The sequence below is a fragment of the Cydia amplana genome, chromosome 25 (genome assembly GCF_948474715.1).
Source record: "Cydia amplana chromosome 25, ilCydAmpl1.1, whole genome shotgun sequence".
NCBI lineage: Eukaryota > Metazoa > Arthropoda > Insecta > Lepidoptera > Tortricidae > Cydia > Cydia amplana.
In genome coordinates this window covers 2,636,379-2,661,984 of record NC_086093.1, presented here as the reverse complement: position 1 = coordinate 2,661,984, position 25,606 = coordinate 2,636,379, and the positions used below count along the sequence as shown (strand labels likewise).

At 45.3% G+C, this 25,606-nt stretch overlaps 1 protein-coding gene and 1 long non-coding RNA gene across 2 annotated transcripts; both read left to right on the top strand.

Annotated features, from left to right (window-relative positions):
- The first annotated feature begins 249 nt into the window (after positions 1 to 249).
- Positions 250 to 19,915, top strand: LOC134659535 (grpE protein homolog, mitochondrial). Its single transcript, XM_063515200.1, has 7 exons — positions 250 to 438; positions 1,295 to 1,442; positions 9,727 to 9,840; positions 10,906 to 11,040; positions 14,703 to 14,786; positions 17,759 to 17,877; positions 19,897 to 19,915. The coding sequence occupies exons 1-6, from the start codon at positions 350 to 352 to the stop codon at positions 17,870 to 17,872; spliced, it is 684 nt and encodes a 227-aa protein (XP_063371270.1). The 5' UTR covers positions 250 to 349; the 3' UTR covers positions 17,873 to 17,877; positions 19,897 to 19,915.
- Positions 19,916 to 22,971: 3,056 nt separating this feature from the next.
- On the top strand, positions 22,972 to 23,728 carry LOC134659569 (uncharacterized). The gene is made up of 2 exons (XR_010097813.1): positions 22,972 to 23,151; positions 23,649 to 23,728. It is a non-coding gene; the product is annotated as an uncharacterized LOC134659569 (long non-coding RNA).
- The last annotated feature ends 1,878 nt before the right edge of the window (positions 23,729 to 25,606 follow it).

Here is a 25,606-nt window from a genome sequence, read left to right as displayed (position 1 = left end):
CGGTTTGACATTACTGTTGTTCTGTCAATGTTAAAACCAGCTGCTTAAGAGGCGTTTGGTTAGGTATTAAAGAAGCATGTGTATTGAATTTTTATATTCTTTTAAAAGACCCCAAGTAGAAGCAGAAAGGAAATAATCAGTTATTCTCGTTATTTATTTCATTTACAAGTAATCCTGACATAATTCGTAAATATATTTTTTAATCGTATCAAAAAGGAAAGTTGGGATTTTAGAATTTAGAAAAAAAAACTCGACAGTTCACGTTCTGACAGATAAGAATTTTGACATAACCTCTCATGCTAGTTTTTGCTAGAAAAATTAACAGAAAATTGAACGTTTCGTGTCACAAATGGCATCAATAACAGCTTATTCGATGGGCCGACTGGCGAAATACGTGACAGAGTCGACATTCCGGAATTTACGCTCGAATGTATACAGGTACAGTTGCGCAACGTATCTCTTTATAACCTAGAAAGTTATCTATTTTTTAGGACTTTTATAGCACATAGAAGCCCTTAACTTGCTGATAACAGGGTCACTATAGATGTGTTTATTATATGTAACATATATTCCATATGATAATTAGCTAAGCAGTGTCTTTTCATTTAAAAATCTATATGTACTAAATTTTAAGATTAATACCAACAGTTGCATATATCTCGATGGTTCATATACAATTTTGGTTCTCATATGATTTAATTAGTATAAAGAAGCATTATATCTCGGAAATTTTTACTTTTGAGTATTATATCAATATTGCATCAGAAATGATATAAGTACCTAAGTGGCGCTTGCAACACCCCACTAACCCGGGCTTAACCGGTTAAACCTGGAGTTACCATGGTTACCAGCACAATTTGACACTGGGTTAATGGTTTAACCGGTTAACCCCGGGTCAGTGGGATTGTGCAAGTGGCCCTAAGTGGTTTATATTTTATTGAACTGCTGACAAAACTGTCAAAAACATAGACAACTGTCTCAGATGGATAACTTACTTCCTATAGTGTCCAATCAAAACCGAAAACAAAGGTTCGGTTAGTTTTACACATAATGATATAAAATATTAATAAAATAGTATAAATTTATAACATACTAAGTGTAAGGCCTGAGTGGACGCTCGAGTTGAGCGTGCAGCGGGGCGGGGCGTGCGGCGTGCATGTTAAACAAATGCAAGTGTATAGGAGCGGCCTTAGTGCAAGCTGCTCAAATTACTTGTGAGCCCGACGCCATGCTGCACGCCCCGCCGAACGCTCCGCTTCGAGCGTCCACTCAGGCCTTACATTTATACACACAGGAGTACCACCTGCGGGTACAGCACAGAAGAGAAGGCAAAAGAGGAGAGCAGTGAAAAGCTGCCGACCACCTTAGAAGAATGCCATAAGCAGCTGGAAACCCTCACCGGAGAGCTCAACGCTATTAAGGCACAAGCCAAAGACTATGAGGTAGGTTATAGGTTATAGGTATTCGCGGGCTTGGTTTCCGCAACTCGACGTCATATTATTGCGCCTATTTTGCGTGATGGGTTGGCGGCCTATTCCTGCCAACCCAGCTCTACCAGGAAGCCTAGCAGACCCTTGACGTTGCCGACGACTTCTGGGAGCGACCCCGGTGAGCCGAGGTGTTGTGCCCGGTATTCTGCCACCCCTGGGCATTCGAGAATGACGTGGGCGGCTGTCTCCTCTGCCTCCATGCACGCCCTGCAGAGGGGGCTATCTGTAACACGTAGGGTTAGTAGGTGTTTGTTAAATGAGGCGTGGCCGGTTATGGCCCCAGCTATAAGCCGGAGCTGTGGTCTCTTCAGCTGTCGCAGCCTCCGTGACAGATTGGGGTTGAGTGTCGGGAGGGCTTCCTTCGCCTGCCTGCAGGTGCCTAGGTTAGACCAGTATTGTTGGTGTTTTACCTTGGTGTTATGACGCAGCATGTTCCGGAGCCAGGCAAATGGCAGAGGTATAATTGGCTCAGGTCCTGCCACCTTCAGTTCCGAGCCACCTCTCGCCAGGATGTCGGCTGCATCGTTACCTCGTGAGTTGCTGTGTCCTTTGATCCACTGCAGAGTTACGCCATTGGTGGTACATACCTCTGACAGAGCTTTGTGGCATTCGTAAATTAGCCCTGAAGTGAGAGTATAACTTTGTAGAGCTTGCAGTACTGATCGACTATCAGAGAGTATGCGGATGGGGTAGTCCAATGCTTCCCTTGAGACGATTGCGTGTGCTGCCATTATGATGCCCATACATTCCGCCTGGAAGACTGTGTTATGGGCACCAAGTGGTGTTGAGATGTGTATGTTTAGGTCCTCTGAGAAAACCCCAGCGCCAGTGCCTGACCTTGTCTTTGATCCGTCCGTGAAGATTCTCAGCTCCCTTGGGTTGAGTCCTTCATGGGGTTCTTCATGTAATTGTATTTTGTATTTCTTGTCGAAGACGAACTGCTTGGGTATCCTGTCAGTCACCGCTTCTATGAGCGGTTCCCTACCTATGGCCTCGTAGAGGATTTCGGTGTGTGGCACCCTAGGCGGTCTCCAGAGATTAGATTTTTTAAGACGTACCGCCGCAGCTAGCGCTTCCTGTTGTATAAAGAGGTGCAGCGGCGGCAGGCCCAGTAAGGCTTCCAGGGCCGCGGTTGGTGTTGTCCTCATGCAGCCCGTTGTCGCCATACAGGCCAGCCTCTGGAGTCGTTGTAGTTTAGCCTCAACTGTGGATAGTTTGGTGCGTGGCCACCATACTATCGCTCCGTAGCTTATTATTGGTATTATAACTGCCTGGTAAAGCCATAGAGTTAGCCTGGGAGTTAATCCCCAGGTTCTACCCACCATTCTACGACATTGCCAGAACGCGACTGTAGCTTTGTCTATTTTGCCATTTAAGTGATTACTCCAATTTAGCTTGTTGTCAAGTATTACCCCTAAATACTTTACCTCTGCAGATAGTTGGAGTTCTGTATTGAACAGTTTGGGAAGGCGGTAGTTTCCCAAATTGCGTTTGTTGGTGAACATTACCAGCTCCGTCTTGTGGGGATTGACTGTGAGTTCGTTGTTGATGCACCAGCGCTCCACGATGGCTAGTGCAGAGCGGGTAACGTCGCATACCGTACCTGTGTGGTTGCCGCTCGTTAGTATCACTATATCGTCAGCATAGCCGATTGTGTAGTAGTGATTGTTGTTTAGTGCCGTGATTAGGTCGTTCACTACTAGGTTCCATAGAAGTGGCGATAGAACGCCCCCTTGGGGGCATCCCTTTGCCACTGATGCCTGCTGTGTCTCGCCTGTCCCAAGTTTTATGACCCTCTGGCTCAACATGTTGTTTATCCACTGGGTCATAACTGTATTCGCTCCATGTCTTACCAGTGCTGCTGCAATGCTGCTGAACCTAGTCCTGTCGAAGGCCCCTTCTATATCTATAAAGGTTCCTAAGCACATGGACCTGCTTTTAATCGCCACCTCAATTTTGCTTACCACTGCATGTAGTGCCGATTCTGTAGACTTGCCAGGGCTGTAGGCATGTTGGTTGGGATGTAGGGGCACGTTACTCAGCACCCTCTCCCTCAGATACCTGTCGCACAACCTCTCCAAGGTTTTAAGCATGAAGGAGGTCAGGCTAATGGGCCTGAAGGATTTGGGATCCGAGTAGTCGCTTTTACCTGGTTTCGGTATGAAGATGACTTTGACCTTTCTCCACCGCTTTGGCACGTACCTGTGAGCCAGACAGGCGCGCAGAACGGTGGTCAGCTTCAGAGTGAGATGCCTACCGCCCCATTTTAGAAGCGCAGGGAAGATCCCATCCATTCCTGGAGATTTGAAGGAGTCAAAGCTGTTTATGGCCCATTGCGTGCGCTGTGGGCTGATTACCTCGTGTGTCTGTAGCCACTCGTCCTCCGACGGAGTGGTCTCCTCTGCCTCCCAACTTACTGGGTGCGATATCACGCAGTCCGGGAAGTGTGTTTGCACCAGGACCCGTTCCGCCTCCTCCGGTGAGTTGGTGAGAGAGCTGTCAGGCTTACGCAGGGATCCCAAGGTTATGGCTGAGTTGTTGGAGAGGACCTTCCTTACCCTGTTAGCCTGCATGGTGGTTTCAATGTCTGTACAGAATTTGCGCCAGGAGTTTGTGCTCCTGTACCTGAGTCGTTTCTTGTACTTGGCCTTTGTGGACTTGTAGTTATCCCAGTCCTCATCAGTGCCAGTGTTCATTGCTCTGTTTAGTTGTCTCCTCATCTTACCCCTGAGTCTCTCCAGCTCAGGTCCCCACCAGTTGCTCTTCCTTCCACTGCTTGTTGATGGGGTGGTTAAGGGACATGCCTGATGGTAGCACTCCAAGATGGTGTTTGTGAGGGCGCTTACCTGTTCTTCTATTTCAGCTGTGCCTAGTATCTCCAGGGGACACTCCTGCTGTTCTAGTATTGTGTTTAGTCGCAGGGTATAGAGATCGCGGTTGGTCCTGCGTGGGTCCCTTCTAGGCTCAGCTGTGAGTGTTTTTACCTGAATGTCGAATCGAATCCACCTGTGGTCTGAGCACGACACCTCCTCCGATACATGCCAGCCTGTGATGTGCTTCGATGCTTCTTCAGATGATAGGGTCAGGTCAATGATTGTCCTGCTACGTCTGTTTATGAATGTCGGTTCCGAACCTGTGTTAAGGAGGTTAAGGTTTGTAGTAAATAGGTACTCGACAAGCTTCTTACCTCTCTCGTTACCTGTTTCCATGCCCCATAGGGGGTGATGAGCGTTCGAGTCGGTTGCCACGATGAGTTCGAGCCCCTCCTCTTCGCAGTAGTTGACCAGCCTTGTCATGTCATGCGGTGGTGGGTCGTCCGCCTCCGGCATATACACAGAGGCTACGACCATCTTCTGCAGGCTGGTGTCTTGCGCGCCGTGCAGCCTTATGGCGCACACATCTCTAGAACAGAAGCTCGTTAGAGGTTGCACATGTAAATCTTTAGTTGTGTATATGCAGGCCCGGGGATTATCCGGACCCGAGTAGACTGTTAGCTTACCTCCTAAGTTACGGAGACCGCAGACAGAGCCTCTTCTGACCCACGGTTCCTGGATCAGGATTACGGCTGTAGTGTTGACCTCCAACCACTTCCGGATCTGAGCCGTCGCCGTTTCGCTGTGGTGGAGGTTGGCTTGGAGGAACTTACCAATTGGCGAAGGGAGCTCCTCCACCAGGATCACCCTCCTCCGCCGACATCGGCTCCTCCCCCTCCTTGCCGATGGCCAGCTTACCTAGCCCCTGCGCGCATTCCCCTTCACTCTCCGAGGAGTCACGAAGAAGTTCTTCTTCGTCCTTCTCGGAGACGGAATGAGACTGCACTGGGGCTTGCGACTCAGGCTCCTGGACTACTTCCACAGGTGCCTGTGTCGCCGGGTGAGTGTCCATGGGCTCGGCAGGTGTATCAGCTGCACTGTCGGTGTCGACAGCGCTGCTGGGGGGCGGTTGCTCCCTGAATTTCCCCCGTGCCCCCTCAAACTTCACGTACACCGAGCCCAGCATAAAGCCGAGCCGGAGTCCGCGGTCTACCAAGGGCTGCACGACTGTCTCCGGCACACTGACGACAGCGAACGTTTCCGTTCCCTGCACCTCTCGCCGGTTGAGCAGCCAGCGGTCTATTTCCGCCCACGGGTTCTGGTACCGGAGAGCTCGGCCTACCTCGCCAAAGTCCTCCCAGACACCCGGGAACAGGATCCCGCAGCGTACCCTTCTGGGCACCTCGCTCTGGCGCTTGACTACCACCTTCTCCCCCTTGTCGAGGGTGATGGTAGCCACGCTGCGCTTGAGCCACACCAGTGTAGCCTGGTTCTCGCACCACAGTCTCAGGGAGCCGTTAGCCCATACAGGCTTGCCCCTGAAGAGTGGGCCTACGGGAAGGCTTGCAGTGGGTTGTCTAGCTTCCTGCGAGAGCAGGGCTAGCAGTTGCCTCTGGACCTCATCCGACTGCTGTGAGGTCAGGTGACCCGAGGTGGCAGTGGTCACCGCCACCAGCAGGTCAGCCTTTGCAGCCTCTGCGTAGTCGGCAGGGGGGGTTTCTCCAGGCAGTCCAGTCCTCTGCCTCTTAGGCTCGCCTCTGGGAGATATGGTCTCGTCAAGACGAGCCCTCTTGGCAGAAGACTGGGCTCCCTGCTTACTCTCCCCCTTGGTCTTGGCCTTCACCCTCTTTTCCTGGGGAGGGGCACGGTTCGCTGCTGGTGACCCAGCTGCTGCCTGCGCCTGGCCCTTCCCAGGGGCGCCTTGAGGTGGCGCCTGGACGGTGTTGTTGAGAGCGGCTTGCCTCTCTCTTCGCCTCCGTCTCTGCTTCCTGTTAAGCTTGTGCGGCTTAGCCGCAGCTGTAACAGGGGGAGGCGGGGGTACAGGAGTTGTCACCCGTTTATCGGGCTTCCATCTCCGCGCCTTCCTGGACACTTGTACGGTCCATCCCGCCTCCAGCTGAGCAGAAACGGGGTCCAGCACCGGTTCCATCACTAGGGTCTGCTCCGTGGCAGGGGGCTTACCCCCTGGCGGAACAGCACCTGTGGATGTCCCCGGTGTTGGCAGTAGGGCCTGGCGCTGCGGCACCGGGCCCCCTGGTCTGGGTGTCAGCGCAACAGGTATGCGTGCCTTCGGTTTCCCGGCGGCTCTTCCTCCTGTTGCGGCCTGCCCCTTGCGAGGCGGTACTGTCGAGCCAGCTCCGCCCCGGGGCCGGTGTGTATTGTGTGTGTGTCTGTTTGTAGTGGTGCCTGGCAGGGTTGCCTGAGCCTCCCTGTAGGCACGTGTTGAGGAGGGGGGAACTGTCGGGACAGCTCCTGCTCCGTGTTGTGTTGTGTGTTGTTGTGTGTGGGTGGAGGTTACCGGAACAGCCGAAACTGCCCCGTTACCCTCCGGTGTTGGGGTACCTTCCAGTACCCGCGGGGTTTGGGATCTTATATCATCCATGTTGTTGTTTGTGTAATTTTCACCTCTCGAGCTTCCCACCCTCCATGGAGCCCGCACCTTTGGGGATGTCACTTTGGACACCAGGACTACCCAAGAGGTATAGGTGTGTTGAGGTGAGACTCATGCGCGACATCGGGAGCTGCAGACACGTGGCTGAGAGAGACGATCCTATCTCCCCCAGTGGTTCCACGCGCCCTTGCCCCGTCAGCATGGCCGAGCCCCTGGCATCCTCCCAGAGGACGCCCCTCCCCACACCTCGCCTGCGGACCGTACCACCTCGACCGTACGGGACGCGTGTCCAATACCCTGCAGTGGCTAGTTGCAGGGCCACCGTTTCGCCGGAAATTCGGACCAAAAAGGACATATTGGCCTACAGGGGATAACTAACCCCGACCCCCTGCAGGCCTCGGCCCCCAGGACTCCTGCATCCCCGCTTACGGCGCTCTACTGCGCAGGACTTACGCAGGCAGGTGAGTGTAGTCCGCCTAAGTCACCTACACCTTAGGCGGAACCGGGAGGTCCGTATAGCATAGCTAGCAATATGACCGAAATCCTATTGCTAGCCATGTCATACAGACACTCCAGAGTGTGTCATACCCCGCTCGGGTTTTTAGGTCCTCACGGGTTATGACGGAGGTCCGCTTAGTATAGATAGCAAATTGACCTAAGTCATTTTGCTAGCTATGCCGTGCGAACTCTCCAGAATGTGTCATATCCCATTCGGGTTTTTAGGTCCTCATGGGTTATGACGGAGGTCCGCATAGCATAGCTAGCAAATTGATCGGGATCATATTGCTAGCCACGCCGTACAGGACTCTCCAGAGTGTGTCGTACCCCACTCGGGTTTTTAGGTCCTCATGGGTTACGACGTCGCCTTCATACTCAGCTACTGGTGGTCCGGGGCAGATGGAATGTGCGACGCCCGACCGACCACCAGCATTACCAGGGTGTACGACCCACCCCACAAGTGGGATGGGTTCGTCCATGGCCTGCGGCGGCAGAGCCATAGACGACGGGGACGTGTATGATAGACTTGAGGGGGTAGGCATTGTGAGCCCAGCGTCGCACACCTGAACTACGTACCTACCCCCACCTACACCCCTTATGACTATGAGGTAAGTTCATGTATTGTGTTTTAAACTTTTTTCTACTCCCGTACTTTTATCTGTCATTTAAAGGGTCGTGCACACACCTTTAAAACCCTACCTTATAGTTGTCAAGACAAGTCTTTAGTCTATTCCCCAAAAAAGAATTTGTATCGTAGAAATTGTATCGCCAGTATCTTTTTGGCGATTTTACGATACTTCGTGTAATGACCACTTAAAGAATATTGAATGAAATACAGTGTTGCCAACCTTATTTTAAATGTCATCTCTGACAAATAAGTGAACCATAGACATGTTTTTTTTTAAATTTCATTCATTCATTCATTCTTTTCCCGCCCGTACCCTCCATTTTTGCTACTTCTTGAATTAAAAATATTTGTTAAATTTACAATTCTATTTCAAAGTAAGTGCTTGGTTGTAGAAAAAGTATTGTATGCAACGTTATTTAACTGAGTCAAAGAATACTCGTGGCATCTTTATTAACAATTTTCGGCTTCGCCTCAAATTGTTACTCACGCCACTCGCCTTTTTTGACCTCTCTTTAACAACGGTTGCATAAAATACTATTAACTGCCAATTTTGCATGTATAATTGGCCTTAAAATTTATAGTTTATGATGGTTCATTATTTTATAAGTGGGTAGATTTGCACAGTGTAGTTTTTCCTCAGTTCGAAACGTCGGGTCGAAACTACCAACTTAGGGAGTTGCAACGTCGTCCTGGCATCGCCTCTATCGGACGAGGCCAGGATGATGTGTAACCTGTACTTAAAAATAATGTAGTGGTGTAAGTATAAGTATGGTGGAAGAAATATATAAAAATAGCCTCGAAAATAAAAATAAATGTAAAAACGCGTTCAAGAAATATTACAATAACGGATGGGAATGTGTGATGACAGGTGTTACCTGATAACTGTTTACCTACCTTATTTGTTCCTTTTGTGTCTAGTATATAAGTACTTACCATATAAACACTCAACATGCAGTTTGAGCGTAGTGATGAATTTGCACCACGCATAAACTTTCATAAGTTTCTGTGGCGCATCTTAGTTCTAAGTTCTTTGTATTATGTTTTTGTGATGTGTAAATAAATAAAAAAAAACAAAGTAATTCTACACTACTACATTATTACTTTATCTCACTACAGGGGTGACATAGTCACTGTGTGACAAAACCCCTTTAAAAACTAAGATTTAAAAAAAAAACGTCGGGATGTTTGTCGGCACAAGAGGACACTACCTTAAACTAGTAACAACAAAGCATAAAACAAATATCGGGAAAAACTTTATTGCAAATCGTATAGTAAATGCTTGGAACAAATTACCCTCTGAAGTTGTGAACTCTACAAGTGTGAATCAATTTAAAAATAGACTCGACAAACTATCAAAACAGTGGAATCGTGCTAAGTGAACTATGATTTAGACGCACCAGCATCAGCTGCCTGTCTAAAACGAAATAATAATAAATAATAATAAGGCACCCTAGGTTAGGTTTTTTATAATATGTTTATAAGTATTTTGTATTGTTTTTGTAAGTGTTTTTGTATTTTATTTTTATATCCATATTATAAAATAACCTAACTTAAGACCAAAAATAAATAAAGAGAATAATAATAATAATGTAGTATAAATTAAATATATACACGATATAATCCGTTTTAATAGTTTTATATCACGTCTATAACTTTCATTGATGTGTGTCACTTAATGTTGTGCAGGATAAATACAAGCGCGCGCTCGCGGAAGGCGAAAATGTCCGTCGGCGTATGGTCAAACAAGTTGAGGACGCCAAATCCTTCGCCATACAGAGCTTCTGCAAGGACCTGCTTGATGTAAGTCACTTACCACGTTAATGGACCGGTATCAAAAGTTACACTCTTGCACTTTGAAATACCTATACCATAGAGAAAAAAATACATAGATTGCTCACTCCATACATCAGTTTTAGTACCAAAAAGACTATTAGCATCGAGTAGCGGAACTATCAGTACTGCTACTTGACAATAGATGTAGCACCGACCGGAAAGTCTTATGCTGTTGATAAGACTTTCTGGTCAGTACTACATCTATTGTCAAGTAGCAGTACTGATAGTTCCGCTAGTCGATGCTAGATGTAGATACTGAAATTAATAGTCTAACTGATGTATGGAGTGAGCACTCTTGTCTTATTATATTTCTCTATGCCTATACGTAGTTCGCAATTATAATAGGAATATAGTAGTACTAGTAAAACACTTTATTGTACAAAAATCAGGACAAAACAGGAAAAATAACATTCGTCATTAGTACAAAGGCGAACTTATCCCTTTAAGGGATCTCTTCCAGTTAACCTTTAAGCGATTGAGGGAGAATTGGAGACGGTAGACATCCGTACTGTACCAACGGCGCAAAAAGAAGAGAAAAGAAGAAAAAAAAATCTAAAAATATATGTTTGGTTATTTGAAATATCTTAAATCATGTGTTAAGAGTGACCAAGGCCACCGTAACCCATTTAAAATATTCTAAAAAAATACATGTAAGTAATATAACTTTAAAAAAAAGTAGTTTGGTAGGAAATTGGAATGAAAAGAATCTATTCTATTCTATTCTATATAGCCTTTTATTCCGATCCTTGGGTACAACTGTTATTAAGTCGATTTTATTATCTGTTTTGCTACAATATGTCCCCCAGTTCGGTGTGCCTCTTGGCATAGGCCTCCTCCAACCTTCTCCACTGTACTCTGTCCTCTGCAACTCTGGACCAGTAAGGCCCCAGGGTTAAGCGGATTTGATCTACCCGTCTTGTTTTTGGATATTTTTGTTTTCTACTTCCGTCTCTTGGGTGGAAAAGAATCTACGCAAAGTGTAACCAAGTAGAAAGGCAGACGAGGTTTAAAATGTTTATCTGTTCCCCACAGGTGGCTGACACATTGTCAGTGGCAGCAGAGAGCGTGCCAGAGAGTGCACTGGGCGAGGGCGGCGCTGAAGGCGCGGCCGCCGCGTTACGCTCGCTGCACGACGGCGTGCGGCTGACGCGAGCCATGCTCACACAGGTACAGACAGCAAGCATCAGTGGCGTACAGGTGGCTGACACATTGTCGGTGGCAGCAGAGAGCGTGCCAGAGAGTGCACTGGGCGAGGGCGGCGCTGAAGGCGCGGCCGCGGCGCTGCGCTCGCTGCACGACGGCGTGCGGCTGACGCGGGCCATGCTCACACAGGTACAGACAGCAAGCATCAGTGGTGTACAGGTGGCAGACACATTGTCGGTGGCAGCAGAGAGCGTGCCAGAGAGTGCACTGGGCGAGGGCGCGGCCGCGGCGCTGCGCTCGCTGCACGACGGCGTGCGGCTGACGCGAGCCATGCTCACAAAGGTACAGACAGCAAGCATCAGTGGTGTACAGGTGGCTGACACATTGTCGGTGGCAGCAGAGAGCGTGCCAGAGAGTGCACTGGGCGAGGGCGGCGCTGAAGGCGCGGCCGCGGCGCTGCGCTCGCTGCACGACGGCGTGCGGCTGACGCGGGCCATGCTCACACAGGTACAGACAGCAAGCATCAGTGGCGTACAGGTGGCTGACACATTGTCGGTGGCAGCAGAGAGCGTGCCAGAGAGTGCACTGGGCGAGGGCGCGGCCGCGGCGCTGCGCTCGCTGCACGACGGCGTGCGGCTGACGCGGGCCATGCTCACACAGGTACAGACAGCAAGCATAGTGGTGTACAGGTGGCTGACACATTGTCGGTGGCAGCAGAGAGCGTGCCAGAGAGTGCACTGGGCGAGGGCGCGGCCGCGGCGCTGCGCTCGCTACACGACGGCGTGCGGCTGACGCGGGCCATGCTCACACAGGTACAGACAGCATCAGTGGTGTACAGGTGGCTGACACATTGTCGGTGGCAGCAGAGAGCGTGCCAGAGAGTGCACTGGGCGAGGGCGCGGCCGCGGCGCTACGCTCGCTGCACGACGGCGTGCGGCTCACGCGGGCCATGCTCACACAGGTACAGACAGCAAGCATCAGTGGTGTACAGGTGGCTGACACATTGTCGGTGGCAGCAGAGAGCGTGCCAGAGAGTGCACTGGGCGAGGGCGCGGCCGCGGCGCTACGCTCGCTGCACGACGGCGTGCGGCTGACGCGGGCCATGCTCACACAGGTACAGACAGCAAGCATCAGTGGCGTACAGGTGGCTGACACATTGTCGGTGGCAGCAGAGAGCGTGCCAGAGAGTGCACTGGGCGAGGGCGCGGCCGCGGCGCTGCGCTCGCTGCACGACGGCGTGCGGCTGACGCGAGCCATGCTCACACAGGTACAGACAGCAAGCATCAGTGGCGTACAGGTGGCTGACACATTGTCGGTGGCAGCAGAGAGCGTGCCAGAGAGTGCACTGGGCGAGGGCGCGGCCGCGGCGCTGCGCTCGCTGCACGACGGCGTGCGGCTGACGCGGGCCATGCTCACACAGGTACAGACAGCAAGCATCAGTGGTGTACAGGTGGCTGACACATTGTCGGTGGCAGCAGAGAGCGTGCCAGAGAGTGCACTGGGCGAGGGCGCGGCCGCGGCGCTGCGCTCGCTGCACGACGGCGTGCGGCTCACGCGGGCCATGCTCACACAGGTACAGACAGCAAGCACAGTGGTGTACAGGTGGCTGATACATTGTCGGTGGCAGCAGAGAGCGTGCCAGAGAGTGCACTGGGCGAGGGCGCGGCCGCGGCGCTACGCTCGCTGCACGACGGCGTGCGGCTGACGCGAGCCATGCTCACACAGGTACAGACAGCAAGCACAGTGGTGTACAGGTGGCTGACACATTGTCGGTGGCAGCAGAGAGCGTGCCAGAGAGTGCACTGGGCTAGGGCGCGGCCGCGGCGCTACGCTCGCTGCACGACGGCGTGCGGCTCACCAGAGCCATGCTCACACAGGTACAGACAGCAAGCACAGTGGCGTACAGGTGGCTGACACATTGTCGGTGGCAGCAGAGAGCGTGCCAGAGAGTGCACTGGGCTAGGGCGCGGCCGCGGCGCTACGCTCGCTGCACGACGGCGTGCGGCTCACCAGAGCCATGCTCACACAGGTACAGACAGCAAGCATCAGTGGTGTACAGGTGGCTGACACATTGTCGGTGGCAGCAGAGAGCGTGCCAGAGAGTGCACTGGGCGAGGGCGCGGCCGCGGCGCTGCGCTCGCTGCACGACGGCGTGCGGCTGACGCGGGCCATGCTCACACAGGTACAGACAGCAAGCATCAGTGGCGTACAGGTGGCTGACACATTGTCGGTGGCAGCAGAGAGCGTGCCAGAGAGTGCACTGGGCTAGGGCGCGGCCGCGGCGCTACGCTCGCTGCACGACGGCGTGCGGCTCACCAGAGCCATGCTCACACAGGTACAGACAGCAAGCATCAGTGGTGTACAGGTGGCTGACACATTGTCGGTGGCAGCAGAGAGCGTGCCAGAGAGTGCACTGGGCGAGGGCGCGGCCGCGGCGCTGCGCTCGCTGCACGACGGCGTGCGGCTGACGCGGGCCATGCTCACACAGGTACAGACAGCAAGCACAGTGGTGTACAGGTGGCTGACACATTGTCGGTGGCAGCAGAGAGCGTGCCAGAGAGTGCACTGGGCTGCCGCGCGAGCCAATGTTCTATAGCTTGCCGCGTGATATGGAGACGGGGCTTTATGTAATAATTGGAATAGCTTACGTGTCATATTTGCGTAAAAATGTCTGCTGAATTTTGCGGTGAGGTAAACAAGTAAGACATGCATAAAAGATCCATGTCGAAACCAAGGCTCGGAACCGGTTTTTTCCTTCATGCAAATAATACCGGTATCGTTGCGTTATTTTTCGTTCTTTGGCTTATTATTTCATGTTTAATGGGACTATCTAATTATACGAAGTTGTTATCTGAATACAAAATTCAGTCCTACGTAAAGAGCATAAAATAATTAAAAATAATGGGCTATTTTGGGCCCTGGTCGAAACACAAAGAGAGACACGCACTTTTATATAAACATTAACACATTCTTTTGACGCACACAGACATGGAAATGTCTTTAATTAAAAAAAAAATTGCACGTTGTGAAAGGTTTTTGAAAGAGTAAAGATACTGAAAGGCTACTCCAGTTACTCTGTGCTCTAAGCCTATAAAAAATGTGTGGTAGAGAATGCCTTATGGCCAAGGCTAGGAACCGGTTTATTTTTCATACAAAAAATACCGGTATCAATACGTTCTTTTTTGTTCTTTGGTTTATTATTTCTTTTTCATGGGAAAATCTAATAATACGAAGTTGTTGCCTAAATAAATGATTCAGTCGTACGTAAAGAGCATAAAATAATTATAAATATTGGGCTATTTTGGGTTTTACAAAAAACCGGTTCCGAGCCCTGGTTACGGCATTAAGTCCGCCTTTTGTACTATAAGGTTTTTAACTTTTGTGCAATAAAGATTAAATAAATAAATAAACCTATTCAGTGTGGTCACCCCTGTGACTAATTTCTGCACCGGACCACAGAATAAATAATAGTACTAAGTACAGAAGACTCACTCTCTAACAAAACGCGTCTGTTACGATCAGCACAGATATGGCCGCTAGGTGGCGACAGCGCCACGCGCGGCTTATGGCTTTCCCCAAAATTGGGTCCGAACGGATGTACTTTTAGCTACCTGTAGCAAAGCGACGAAATCGCGGAGTGAGACACGCCTGACCGGACCTAAAACTAATGCATTGTTTGTTTGCAGGTTTTCACTCGGCACGGACTGGTGGCCGTGTCGCCTTTGAGAGAAAAATTCGACCCGAACCTCCATGAGGCACTATTCCAACAGGTAATTAACTTAACCTTTTGGACGCCAATGACCGATATATACGCACCGCAGGTCCAACGCCAAAGACGGATTATTCGGTCATAGACCACAGAGCAACATAGACCTAGGTGCATATGCATAAAGTTCAATTTCAGTTTTGACACTTCGGTGATGTGGCGTCTTGTTTGACACGGCGTCGAAAAGGTTAAAGCTGCGTACGCATTTTAGCGGCTGGTTAAACCTTCATAGTTTTTTTTTTTTCTCTTTATTTGAGCTTGTCACAGAAGTGAGCATGTCGCTCCATAAAAAAACAACAAATTAATATATGTTCTTAAAATTAACTTATTCTACGAACTATAGCCTTACGTACGAGCTGCAATAGCGCCATGGCGGCGTCCGACAAAGGAGCAGCCAGAACGCTATTGCAGCCCCCGACATCAAAGTGAAACATAGCACCAGTATTATGGCTTGAAAAAGCCAATTGTATCCGAGCAGCTTCATTCCGGACACATTCCATTATAACATGGTACACGTCTTCTAATACATCACATTCATCACAATTAGGAGAAGGAACTTTCTTCATTAAGTAACCGAATTGGTTCAATGGGATATGTCCAGAACGTAGTCTCATCATCAATACAATATCACGTCTATTAAGAAAACAATCAATCCACGGTGTCATTAGAGGATGAGGTTGGATCGTCTTGTACCAAATACCCTTTTCTGTTGATCTCTTATCAAAGTATTCTTTCCATAAAGTATAGGTTCTCTGTTTGGCTAAAATGATACAATCTGTATAAAAAGGTAAAGTATTACATTCTACTCCATCATGACAAGCCAGCCTGGCTATGGAAACCTTCATAGTTGCTAATGTGATGTAATGTTACATTCTGGCTGACAAGAATTTGAACTTATGAAATGTGCATTCTGTGTCAATATTTTTTATTATAATGGTTATGATTGTGATTGGAGATGCCCGAATAGTGGTTTTGGCCGAATACCGAATATTCGGCTCCTCTCTCGGCCGAATACCGAATATTCGGTATGACATATGCGAACATTTTAAGTCACAATTATTATGAAATTGATCGCCAACAAAGCACGTTAGATGACGTTGGCTAAAATATATTTTTGTTGAATAGAATTAATGAATAGAGTCAAACAAATCAGACTCATGATAAAAATAAAATGTTTTTTAACCAACAAATGCTCAAAAAATGGTCTTCGTATTTAACGACTTTCCAAGAGCACATTCTAAATATACCTACATAGTTTTTGGTTATTTTTATTGTGCAATTTTTCTTTTTAGTAGTAGGTGTAACAGACATTCGGTATTCGGCCGAATAGTAGGCAACATTCGGCCGAATACCGAATATTCGGCAAAGTGGCCGAATACCGAACAGTTGCCGAATATTCGTGGCATCTCTAATTGTGATTCATTTTTTATATAATCATCAGGCATCGGAGTTTTTGTCGCATGGTAAGACTAATAGCAAGCTATGGAGTCGACATTTGCCATAAATGTAAACTCTTATTCATACTCATACTCATGATTAATTTTATTTAATATGAGAACAGATGACTAAATAGTTACTACGTATATAAGTTTAATTTATTAAACCTCATTTGTTGCAGTAAATGTATGTTTCAATTGGGCGAGTTGTACTTCACAACTCAAGCACACTATAGCAGATTTTTCATAGTCACATTGTAAATCGTTGTATGGCTCTATCCATGCCAAAATTGCAGCTATTTCTGGGTTAGGCATAATAATTAATTATGGAATATTCCTGAACGTATTTACCACATACAGATATAAATAACTACTACGTTTGCAATCACCAGTGATTGACACATGACAAATACTAATCAATTTTATCAGCGGTCAGTACCTACATGACATTAGGTCTTTCGCAGCGATGTAGTTTGTATAGTTGTATGTTAAAATAGTTAAAGTTATGAATTCATAATGTAATAGAAAAATATTTTTTTATATAATTCGACTAAGATAATATACACGACCGACCGCTCTAAAGGCATTTTAAGATAAATTAAATAAATGAGTATGAGTATGAATAAGAGTTTACATTTATGGCAAATGTCGACTCCATAGCTTGCTACTAGTCTTACCATGCGACAAAAACTCCGATGCCTGATAATCATAACAGCAATGATATTATGTAACCATAGATAGGTTATACTCATGGGTTAATCAACTTTTTCTTGTCACATGTTGCTATGGTTACGGTCTCCTGAGTCACTCTTAAAATTCTAGGTTTTTCGTATTTAAATGAGCCAAACCTGTATTTTATGTTGGTTATAAGACCTTTCCATAATGTGACATCTACTGAGCATGTTAGTAGAACACGGTACAGCAGTTCTTCTAACAATCTATGCTACTATTGTCTCCTCGCTGATGGGACAGAATAATAACAAGAAATAGTTGATTGACCCTCATACTTGAGGAGCACAAAAAATACTTCCATATTCATTACTGTGCTTACGAAGAAATCTGTTATTTTTGATTAATTTTCTCATTCCATCCACCTTTGTCACACTCGTTGTTAAACATAAGGTCGTCTCTTTCGCTTTCGGTGTGCGGGAGCTTTTTAGGGTTCCGTACCCAAAGGGTAAAAACGGGACCCTATTACTAAGACTCCGCTGTCCGTCCGTCCGTCCGTCCGTCTGTCACCAGGCTGTATCTCACGAACCGCGATAGCTAGACAGTTGAAATTTTCACAGATGATGTATTTCTGTTGCCGCTATAACAACAAATACTAAAAACAGAATAAAATAAAGATTTAAGTGGGGCTCCCATACAACAAACGTGATTTTTGACCGAAGTTAAGCAACGTCGGGCGGGGTCAGTACTTGGATGGGTGACCGTTTTTTTGCTTGTTTTGAACTATTTTTTGTTGATGGTGCGGAACGCTCCGTGCGCGAGTCCGACTCGCACTTGGCCGGTTTTTACATGTATGTCTGTCTGTTTTCAGGAGGTGGAAGGCGCGGAACCTGGCACAGTGGTCGCCGTCTCCAAAGTTGGTTACAAACTGCACGAGCGCTGCGTGCGGCCCGCTCTCGTCGGCGTAGCTAAAGGCTCCTCCTAATGTAAGTATTTATTAACAGAATACATATTACAATTAGGGATGTTGCGAATATCCGCATCCGCAACCGCGGAACTTCCGCATTATTTTCAACATCCGCATACGCATAAAATCGATGCGGATTTAATGCGGATGCGGATGTGGAACAGGTCGGTACAGGAACGTCTTAGCATCGGCGTAAGTGCTAGACTGCTAGGTAATTTAGTCATTAGCCAAAAAAACCTATTAGAAATGAGCAGTCAAGCGTGAGTGGGACTTAATGTACGGAACCCTTGGAACGCGAGCCCGACTCTCACTTGGCCGGTTTTTTGAAATAAAAATTACTAAAATACAATATTTGACGTTTTTTATGTACCTATCTTGACATCCGCATCCGCATCCGCGGATGTGAGCCTTTAAAAATCGGCATCCGCAACATCCCTGATCACAATACATAGTCGCTTTCGTAAAAAAAAAAGGGTTGCACTCCGGGAGTGCCGGCAGAAGTGAAGACTCAATGACATTGTAACAGTTTTTCGATCAGGTCACGTGTCCGTCTTACGAATTTTCAATCTGTCGAATCGGTCGGTCACGTGACCTGTCGGAGTTTAACATTTTTTCCCCATCACAAAAAGTGCACAGCGCCGCTAAAGAATCACTTTAACTAGCGCCTACGCCAATTCTTGGGATTATTTGCCAAGCGGACCCCAGGCTTGAACTTAATTTAAAAATAATCGAAGAAATATGTACCGTATTTATGATACAATTCAAAATAATTGAATATGCTAAACGTCCAAAAAATGTCTGCGTCATATAAAAATGAACTGTCATAGGATAATAGGGACCATCATTCGACGCGAGGGAAGTAATCAGGAGGACCCCAGGCTCCTGAAGTTGCGTTAAAATACTCGCAACGCTCAGGATTCGAATTTTTGGAAAATAACCAATGCATATGTCACCGTAAAAGTGTAAACACTCGTCATATTATAATCTCGCTAGTTAAATTATAAACTGACGGCAAGGAGATTATAAACTAAACTAACCTAACCTACGTTAGATTGTAAACTAACGGGTTCACCGGTTCACAATCTTACGGTGTCATACACAATGCAATGTACACCTTATAAAACAAAGTCCTCGCTGCGTCTAGCTGTTTGTGTGTCTGTATGTTCGCGATAAACTAGAAAACTACTGAACGGATTTTCATGCGGTTTTCACCTGTCAACAGATAGAGTCATTCTTGAGGAAGGTTTAGGTGTATTATTTTTTTAACCCGTGCGGAGCCGGGGCGGCTCGCTAGAGTTAGACCAAAAAAAGTCTGCAGCGATTTTGATAGCCCACGCAGTGCAAGTGTTATTTACACGTCGTAATTTCGTAGAAGTTTGACGTTTAAAATGACACTTGCACTGCGTGGGGTATCAAAATCGCTGCAGACTTTTCTCGGTCTGACTCCAGTTGAATATATATATATATATATTTTTATTTTTATTTAGGCAAGAAACAGTCATTTACAAAAATAATGTAATAATACGCAATGTGTTAATAGACCTTGAGTGCCCTACCTTAATAAACGAATTCCTAATTTAAAGTAGCTAGTGTATGAGCAGTAAGCGGAAAACAAAGTTGTCATTAAGTAACAAAGTTATCAGTAACTTGAGTGCATCTATATTCATTGCTTGATACTCGTACATACATACACATGGGGTACATACGAATGTTATATCTATCTAATACCTTTAAACGAGCAATTCTTGTTTATTTATTTATTTATATATATATATATTTCGGGGATCTCGGAAACGGCTCTAGCGATTTCGATGAAATTTGGTATATAGGGGTTTTCGGGGGCGAAAAATCGATCTAGCTAGGTCTTATCTCTGGGAAAACGCTCATTTCCGAGTTATTATATGTTTTCCGAGCGAAGCTCGGTCACCCAGATATTACATAAGTTTATACCACGTTTATACCTACATTGTTAAATTAGACTAATATGCAGAAGTTGTTATTATATATATGTATATTAAAAGGTTGTCTTTGTTCACAGGCAGCGAGTATTCGAACGTGACACCTTACACGAAATATCACGGTCATGCACGGATTTAGCTTTTAAACTTGTCTTTTCCGTTCCCAAACTAAGATCACTAACCAATCTGTCTGGTTTTGAACTTTTACACTTGCATTGGTCAGATTGGCCAATCAATCTGTCATTTTTATTTTAGTACCTGTTGAATAAAACCGTTTAACCCTTTACCGGGCTGACATTTTAAAAATGACAATCGTATGTCTTACTCATCTAAAATAGAACACATGTTTGAAGTGCCGTATGTCGGAAATATATGTCCCTTAGCCTGGTAAAGGGTTAACTTTTGGGAATAGAAGAGGCAACTTTTTTCTACGTGTCTATGACCCATCACCGTTGATTAGTGTAAAGGGGCCCACTGAATCGGCCTGTCAGTTGGAACAAAAAGTTGACAGTTCCGAACAACTGACAGGCAGATACCATCCGGCGGACTGTTAATCAGTGGGCCCCTTTATTTCGGTGCTGATCTGACATTTCTGACATTTGATTGGCATTGCTAATTTGAAACCAAAATTGCATTTACTTACTTACCCTGAAATGCACTTTTTTATTAACTACCTTTAAAAAAACTTTACTCACAAGTTACCAAGCATAACGAGTTTCGACGTTATACTACAATTTAACCTTTTGGACGCCAATGACCGATATATCCGCACCGTAGGTTCAACGCCAAAGACCGATTAATCGGTCACATATCACAGAGCAACATAGACCTACGTGCATATGCATAAAGTTCTATTTCAGTTTTGATACTTCGGTGACGTGGGGTCAGCGTGACAGCTTTTGTGTTTGACACGGCGTCGAAAAGGTTAAGCAAACTACAGATGGAGTGTATTTATTTTCCATCGTATTTTCATGGAAACTTACGAACGTATCTTGCTATTTCTGCCAGTCTCGGTACAAAAAGTACTGACAACTGAACTAGCATGGACAAATACTAACGTTTCCGCGAAAATACGATGGAAAACAATTATACACTACATCTGTACAATTTTTATTCCTACAGAATTTTACCATAGGGGCTGTCCATAAATTACGTCATCCATTTTTGACGATTTTTGACCCTCCCACCCTAAAATCATCCAAAAATCATGCTTCGAATGACCCCGTTTCCTCCTACGTATTCCTACCATCATCCGATGTCCAGACCCCCCCCCCCTATAGTTCGTTTTTTTTAGCATTAGAAAGAACTTGAAAGAAGGTAAGCGATTTTGACATGTCTTTTAATTGAAAAACACTTTTCAAAAATCAATAACTATTACTTATGAAAGCAGAAGACTATAAAAGATCGTATTAGATTCATAATTGTTACATATTTACCGTAACTTATTTTTAAAATGTGTTTTTCAATTAAAAGACACATTAAGATTGTTTACCAAATTTCTAATGCTAAAAAATACGAAGTATAATTTGAAATGACGTAATTTTAATTTATGAATAGCCCCATATCCACAATTATCAGACATACGCCAACATCATTTGTGTTACGCGTCTAAGTGAATTCAATTGCGTTTTAAACTTGTGAGTAAAATTTCCGTATGACTGGACTCTAGACATTATAACAGAAGGGATATGTATAAAATTTACTTTGACACCTGTAGGTCTGCTTAACTGAGACATTTGGTGAGAATTGACGGTTTGTTGACCGTAAGGAAACCGTTGTAAGTGTAGTAACTTATCAAACTAATAACCTACCTATACTTCGTCTTTTTTTAGCATTAGAAATAAGGTAAACAATCTTGATGTGTCTTTTAATTGAAAAACACATTTTAAAAATAAGTTACGGCAAATATGTAACAATTATGAATCTAATACGATCATTTATATTCTTCTGCTTTCATAAGTAATAGTTACTGATTTTTAAAAAGCGTTTTTCAATTAAAAGACATGTCAAGATGGCTTACCTTCTTTCAAGTTCTTTCCAATGCTAAAAAAACGAACTATAGAAATTTAATTAATATAAAAGTTACTTTTTTTCTTCACTCAAGTGTGTTGAAAAACATGAAACGCGTGTGCATTGGTCATTACACAGGCTTTCAGTTTTATCACAATGTACTATTGGGAAATAATAAATGAAAGTTTTTGAGCGTCGCAATCCCTTTTGACTAGCAATGAATTTGTATAATATTTTTGTTATGATTAGGCGTAGACTTAGAATTCCATGATGTATGTCTGAGGCGGTACATAGTTGTTGTTTAAATAAATGGATTATATTGTTATTTGATTGGTTTCATTTTCATTACATCTACATAGCAGGAGGGGGTTATTCCCACTAGTTACCACCAAGTTGTTACCAGTGGTAATTACTGAGAATTTGTTTCCCACCTTTTACCACTGGAAAATAATTCCCAGTAGTATTAGAAAATAAGTCCTTCGGGCAAACTCGGCTCCGTTCGCCTCAGCATTGCTTCGAGCAATTATTAGGGTTGACACAACTTGACGTCCCTTTGCGTGCACGACCCACAGATAATAGCTTGAATTTTTACAACCCTAGATAGCCGAAAGGGATAGTGTGATATATTAGAAAGGGACAGAATGATTCGACCCTGAACCGCTGTCAAACTTCGGTTTTGTAGGAAGTGTCCTTTCTGTACGGTAGCGGGTATTATTACTAGTTATTCTGTGGTCACACTAATTCGATAGGTAGGTAGGTTAGGTTCGTTAGGTATCTTCAGGATGATATGATTTTATTCAATTACTACTATTTTAATGTCACACATAGACTAGGAATCCTCTAGACGGAGTTTAGAGCAATTATTTCATGAAACCGATGCTGCCAAAAATACTGGGGTGCGGGCGACGAGGTGAGCGAGTCCCGTGCCGTGATTGGTCCGTTCAAAGACACGGACGTAATACAAAAACACTGACTCGAAAACGGAGTAAAACTACCGTATATTTGTGGCAGAGGGGGTAACGCTACTATGCTCAGTCTGGAGGATGTCTTGTCTGTGATGTCGTGATGTCACATTATAAATCGGTTTAGTCTGTGGCGACAGGGGGTGAGTATACAATGACATATGTATAATGAAACAAAAACTCCTTTAAAATATATGTATTTATTTTTCAATAATTTGTACGCTTTGCGTCAAGTGCTATTATGCACTATATTTGTATCCACTTACTTATATTCTGTATCTTTAGGTATTTAAAAAAGAGTAAACAAAATCTACCCTCAAATGAGAGGTAGATGAAAACATTACATGATCAAATAATGTAGGTTAAAGTCTGGCCCCTATTTCACCACGGGTGCGAAAATTGTCGACATCACTGTTACTGACGTCACAGGCATCCATAGACTACGGTAACCGCTTACCATCGGACGGGCAGTGTGCTTGTTTGCCACCGACATATTAATTTAAAAAACTCCATTATATCGCCAATAAATAAGTACTTATTTTGCGAAGCTAATGACAATTGTCACAAGAAACACGACAATTGTCACGAAATTCGGACACGGAACTCATTTCGTGTCAAGAATTACCGAAAGTTCTAGATTAAATCGTGTGACAATTGTCATCATCATCATCATAAACTTCGAAAGAGAAACACCTGTTTTTTGCCGATATAATAGTTTTTTTTAATAATACAATGACGGTGGCAAACAGGAATACGGCCCGCCCGATGGTAAGCGGTAACCGTAGCCCATGGATGCCTGTGACGTCAGCAACAGTGACATTTGTCGAATTGTCGCACCTGTCGCCGTGGTGAAATAGGGGCCAGGTCGTTCAGTGACAGATCCAGGTGGTTTTGTATTTGGCTGGTTAATCAACAAATGTTATAACTACCCGAAAATGTACAAATTATTTGTTTACTTTAAGTACCTAAAGATACAGAGTATAAGAAAAAACTAATAGGTATACTACGCGTAAAATAGTGCACGATATTGTTGCAACAATAATACAGCTCAAGTAGATGGCGATGTACTACTTTTTGTGGCAACTGGCTGTCAATTGTTTAACAAGCTAGTCAGTACCGTCTTTACCATAAGGGCATACGGGGCCCGTGCCCAGGGCCCCCATCCTTAGGGGGCCCCGAAGGACAGACAGTAACAGTATATTTGATTACCCATAATAAATAGAAGATTATAGTAGAAAAATGTTTGTTTGATTAGCTTTCTTTACTTTCCAAAAGGGCCCCAAATTCTTGTGCCCAAGGACCCCAGCATATGTTAACCTTTTCGACGCCGTGTCAAACACAAAAGCTGTCAAAACTGAAATTGAACTTTATGCATATGCACGTAGGTCTATGTTGCTGTGATATGTGACCGATTAATCGGTCTTTGGCGTTGAACCTACGGTACAGATATATCGGTCATTGGCGTCCAAAAGGTTAAGACGGTCCTGAACCTAGTCACCTCATAATAAACGGGACATGCGGCGCCATCTTCTTCAGCTGTAAACACTGCCTCAATATTGAACCATTTTGCGTCTTATTATAATTTCTACAGTAAATGGACACTATACATATACAATTAATCTATACATACCTATACAATATACAATATGTAATGTACAATTATTACTATTATAAGAGACCAAATGAAAAGGCAGAAATATATACGCACCAAAACTTCATAGTAAATATACTGACTTATGAGCGTTTTCCAAAAAAGTGTACATTTCATTCATGTCTTCAAAATATTGACTTCTTGGGCTCATTTTACTCAGATCATTTGTACATTCACGCCTCATACATAAAAAAATGTGTCCAAAAATTTCCTTTCCTGATCGTCACATTCTTGTATGAAAATTTTTTTTATTTGTATGAATGTGACGCACTGGAAAAAATTTTTTTCATACAAAATATTGGGACACATTTTTTCATGTATGAGGTGTGAATGTACAAATGATTCTGAGTAAAATGAGCCCAAGAAGTCAATATTTTGAAGACATGAATGAAATGTACACTTTTTTTGGAAAACGCTCTTATATACTTTTTTAGGCAAATATCAAATCGAGGAACATTAAAAGGCATAGGCAGGATTTTGAGAATATATATGAACTATGCAATTAATTTTTACATTTGATTTTTATTTTGCTCTTAATAGGGAATATTACGCGAAACTCTGCGTAGGTGGCGCCACTCCCAGAATAAGTCATAATCTAAGGGTCTACCCCAAATGAGAGTAAACATTTTGTTATCTAACCTCTCTACCACTCTTGCATATTCGAGCGATAAAGAGGCAGATAGCCGAGTTTCGATTTCGCGTTTCCCGGTAGGCCCTTTGTAAACAAACCGCCTTGATGTATCAATGTCATATTTGATTGTCTGTGAAAACTTGTCAATAATCAGTTTAAGGAACAGTATGTATAAGTTACTCTATGGTATACATACGTCGCTAGTACTGCACTCTGGCAGCATAACATTGCAGTAATACTCCCTATTATTTTGTTGGCTGAAAGAGGATTGCCTGCCTCGTATTATTCAACGTCTCACCCTTTGACCGCCAAGGACGTAATAAGACGCCCGCGGCGACAGTCCAATATCAACCTTCGTGCATTCCGACAAGGTTCACGATGACGCGCCGCGCACGGTAGGCGTGGTGTACAAAGCGTTAGTGTAAGGCCTGAGTGGACGCTCTTGTTGTGCGTGCAGCGGGGCGGGGCGTGCGGCGTGCATGTTAAACAAATGCGCACGTATAGGAGCGGCCTTAGTGCACGCTGCTCACGTCACGCGTG

Coding starts and splice junctions, on each gene's coding strand:
- LOC134659535 (XM_063515200.1), top strand. CDS start 350: ATGGCATCAATAACAGCTTATTCGATGGGCCGACTGGCGAAATACGTG. Junction 9,841..10,905: donor TCTGCAAGGACCTGCTTGAT/GTAAGTCACTTA, acceptor TGTTCCCCACAG/GTGGCTGACACATTGTCAGT. Junction 11,041..14,702: donor CGCGAGCCATGCTCACACAG/GTACAGACAGCA, acceptor GTTTGTTTGCAG/GTTTTCACTCGGCACGGACT.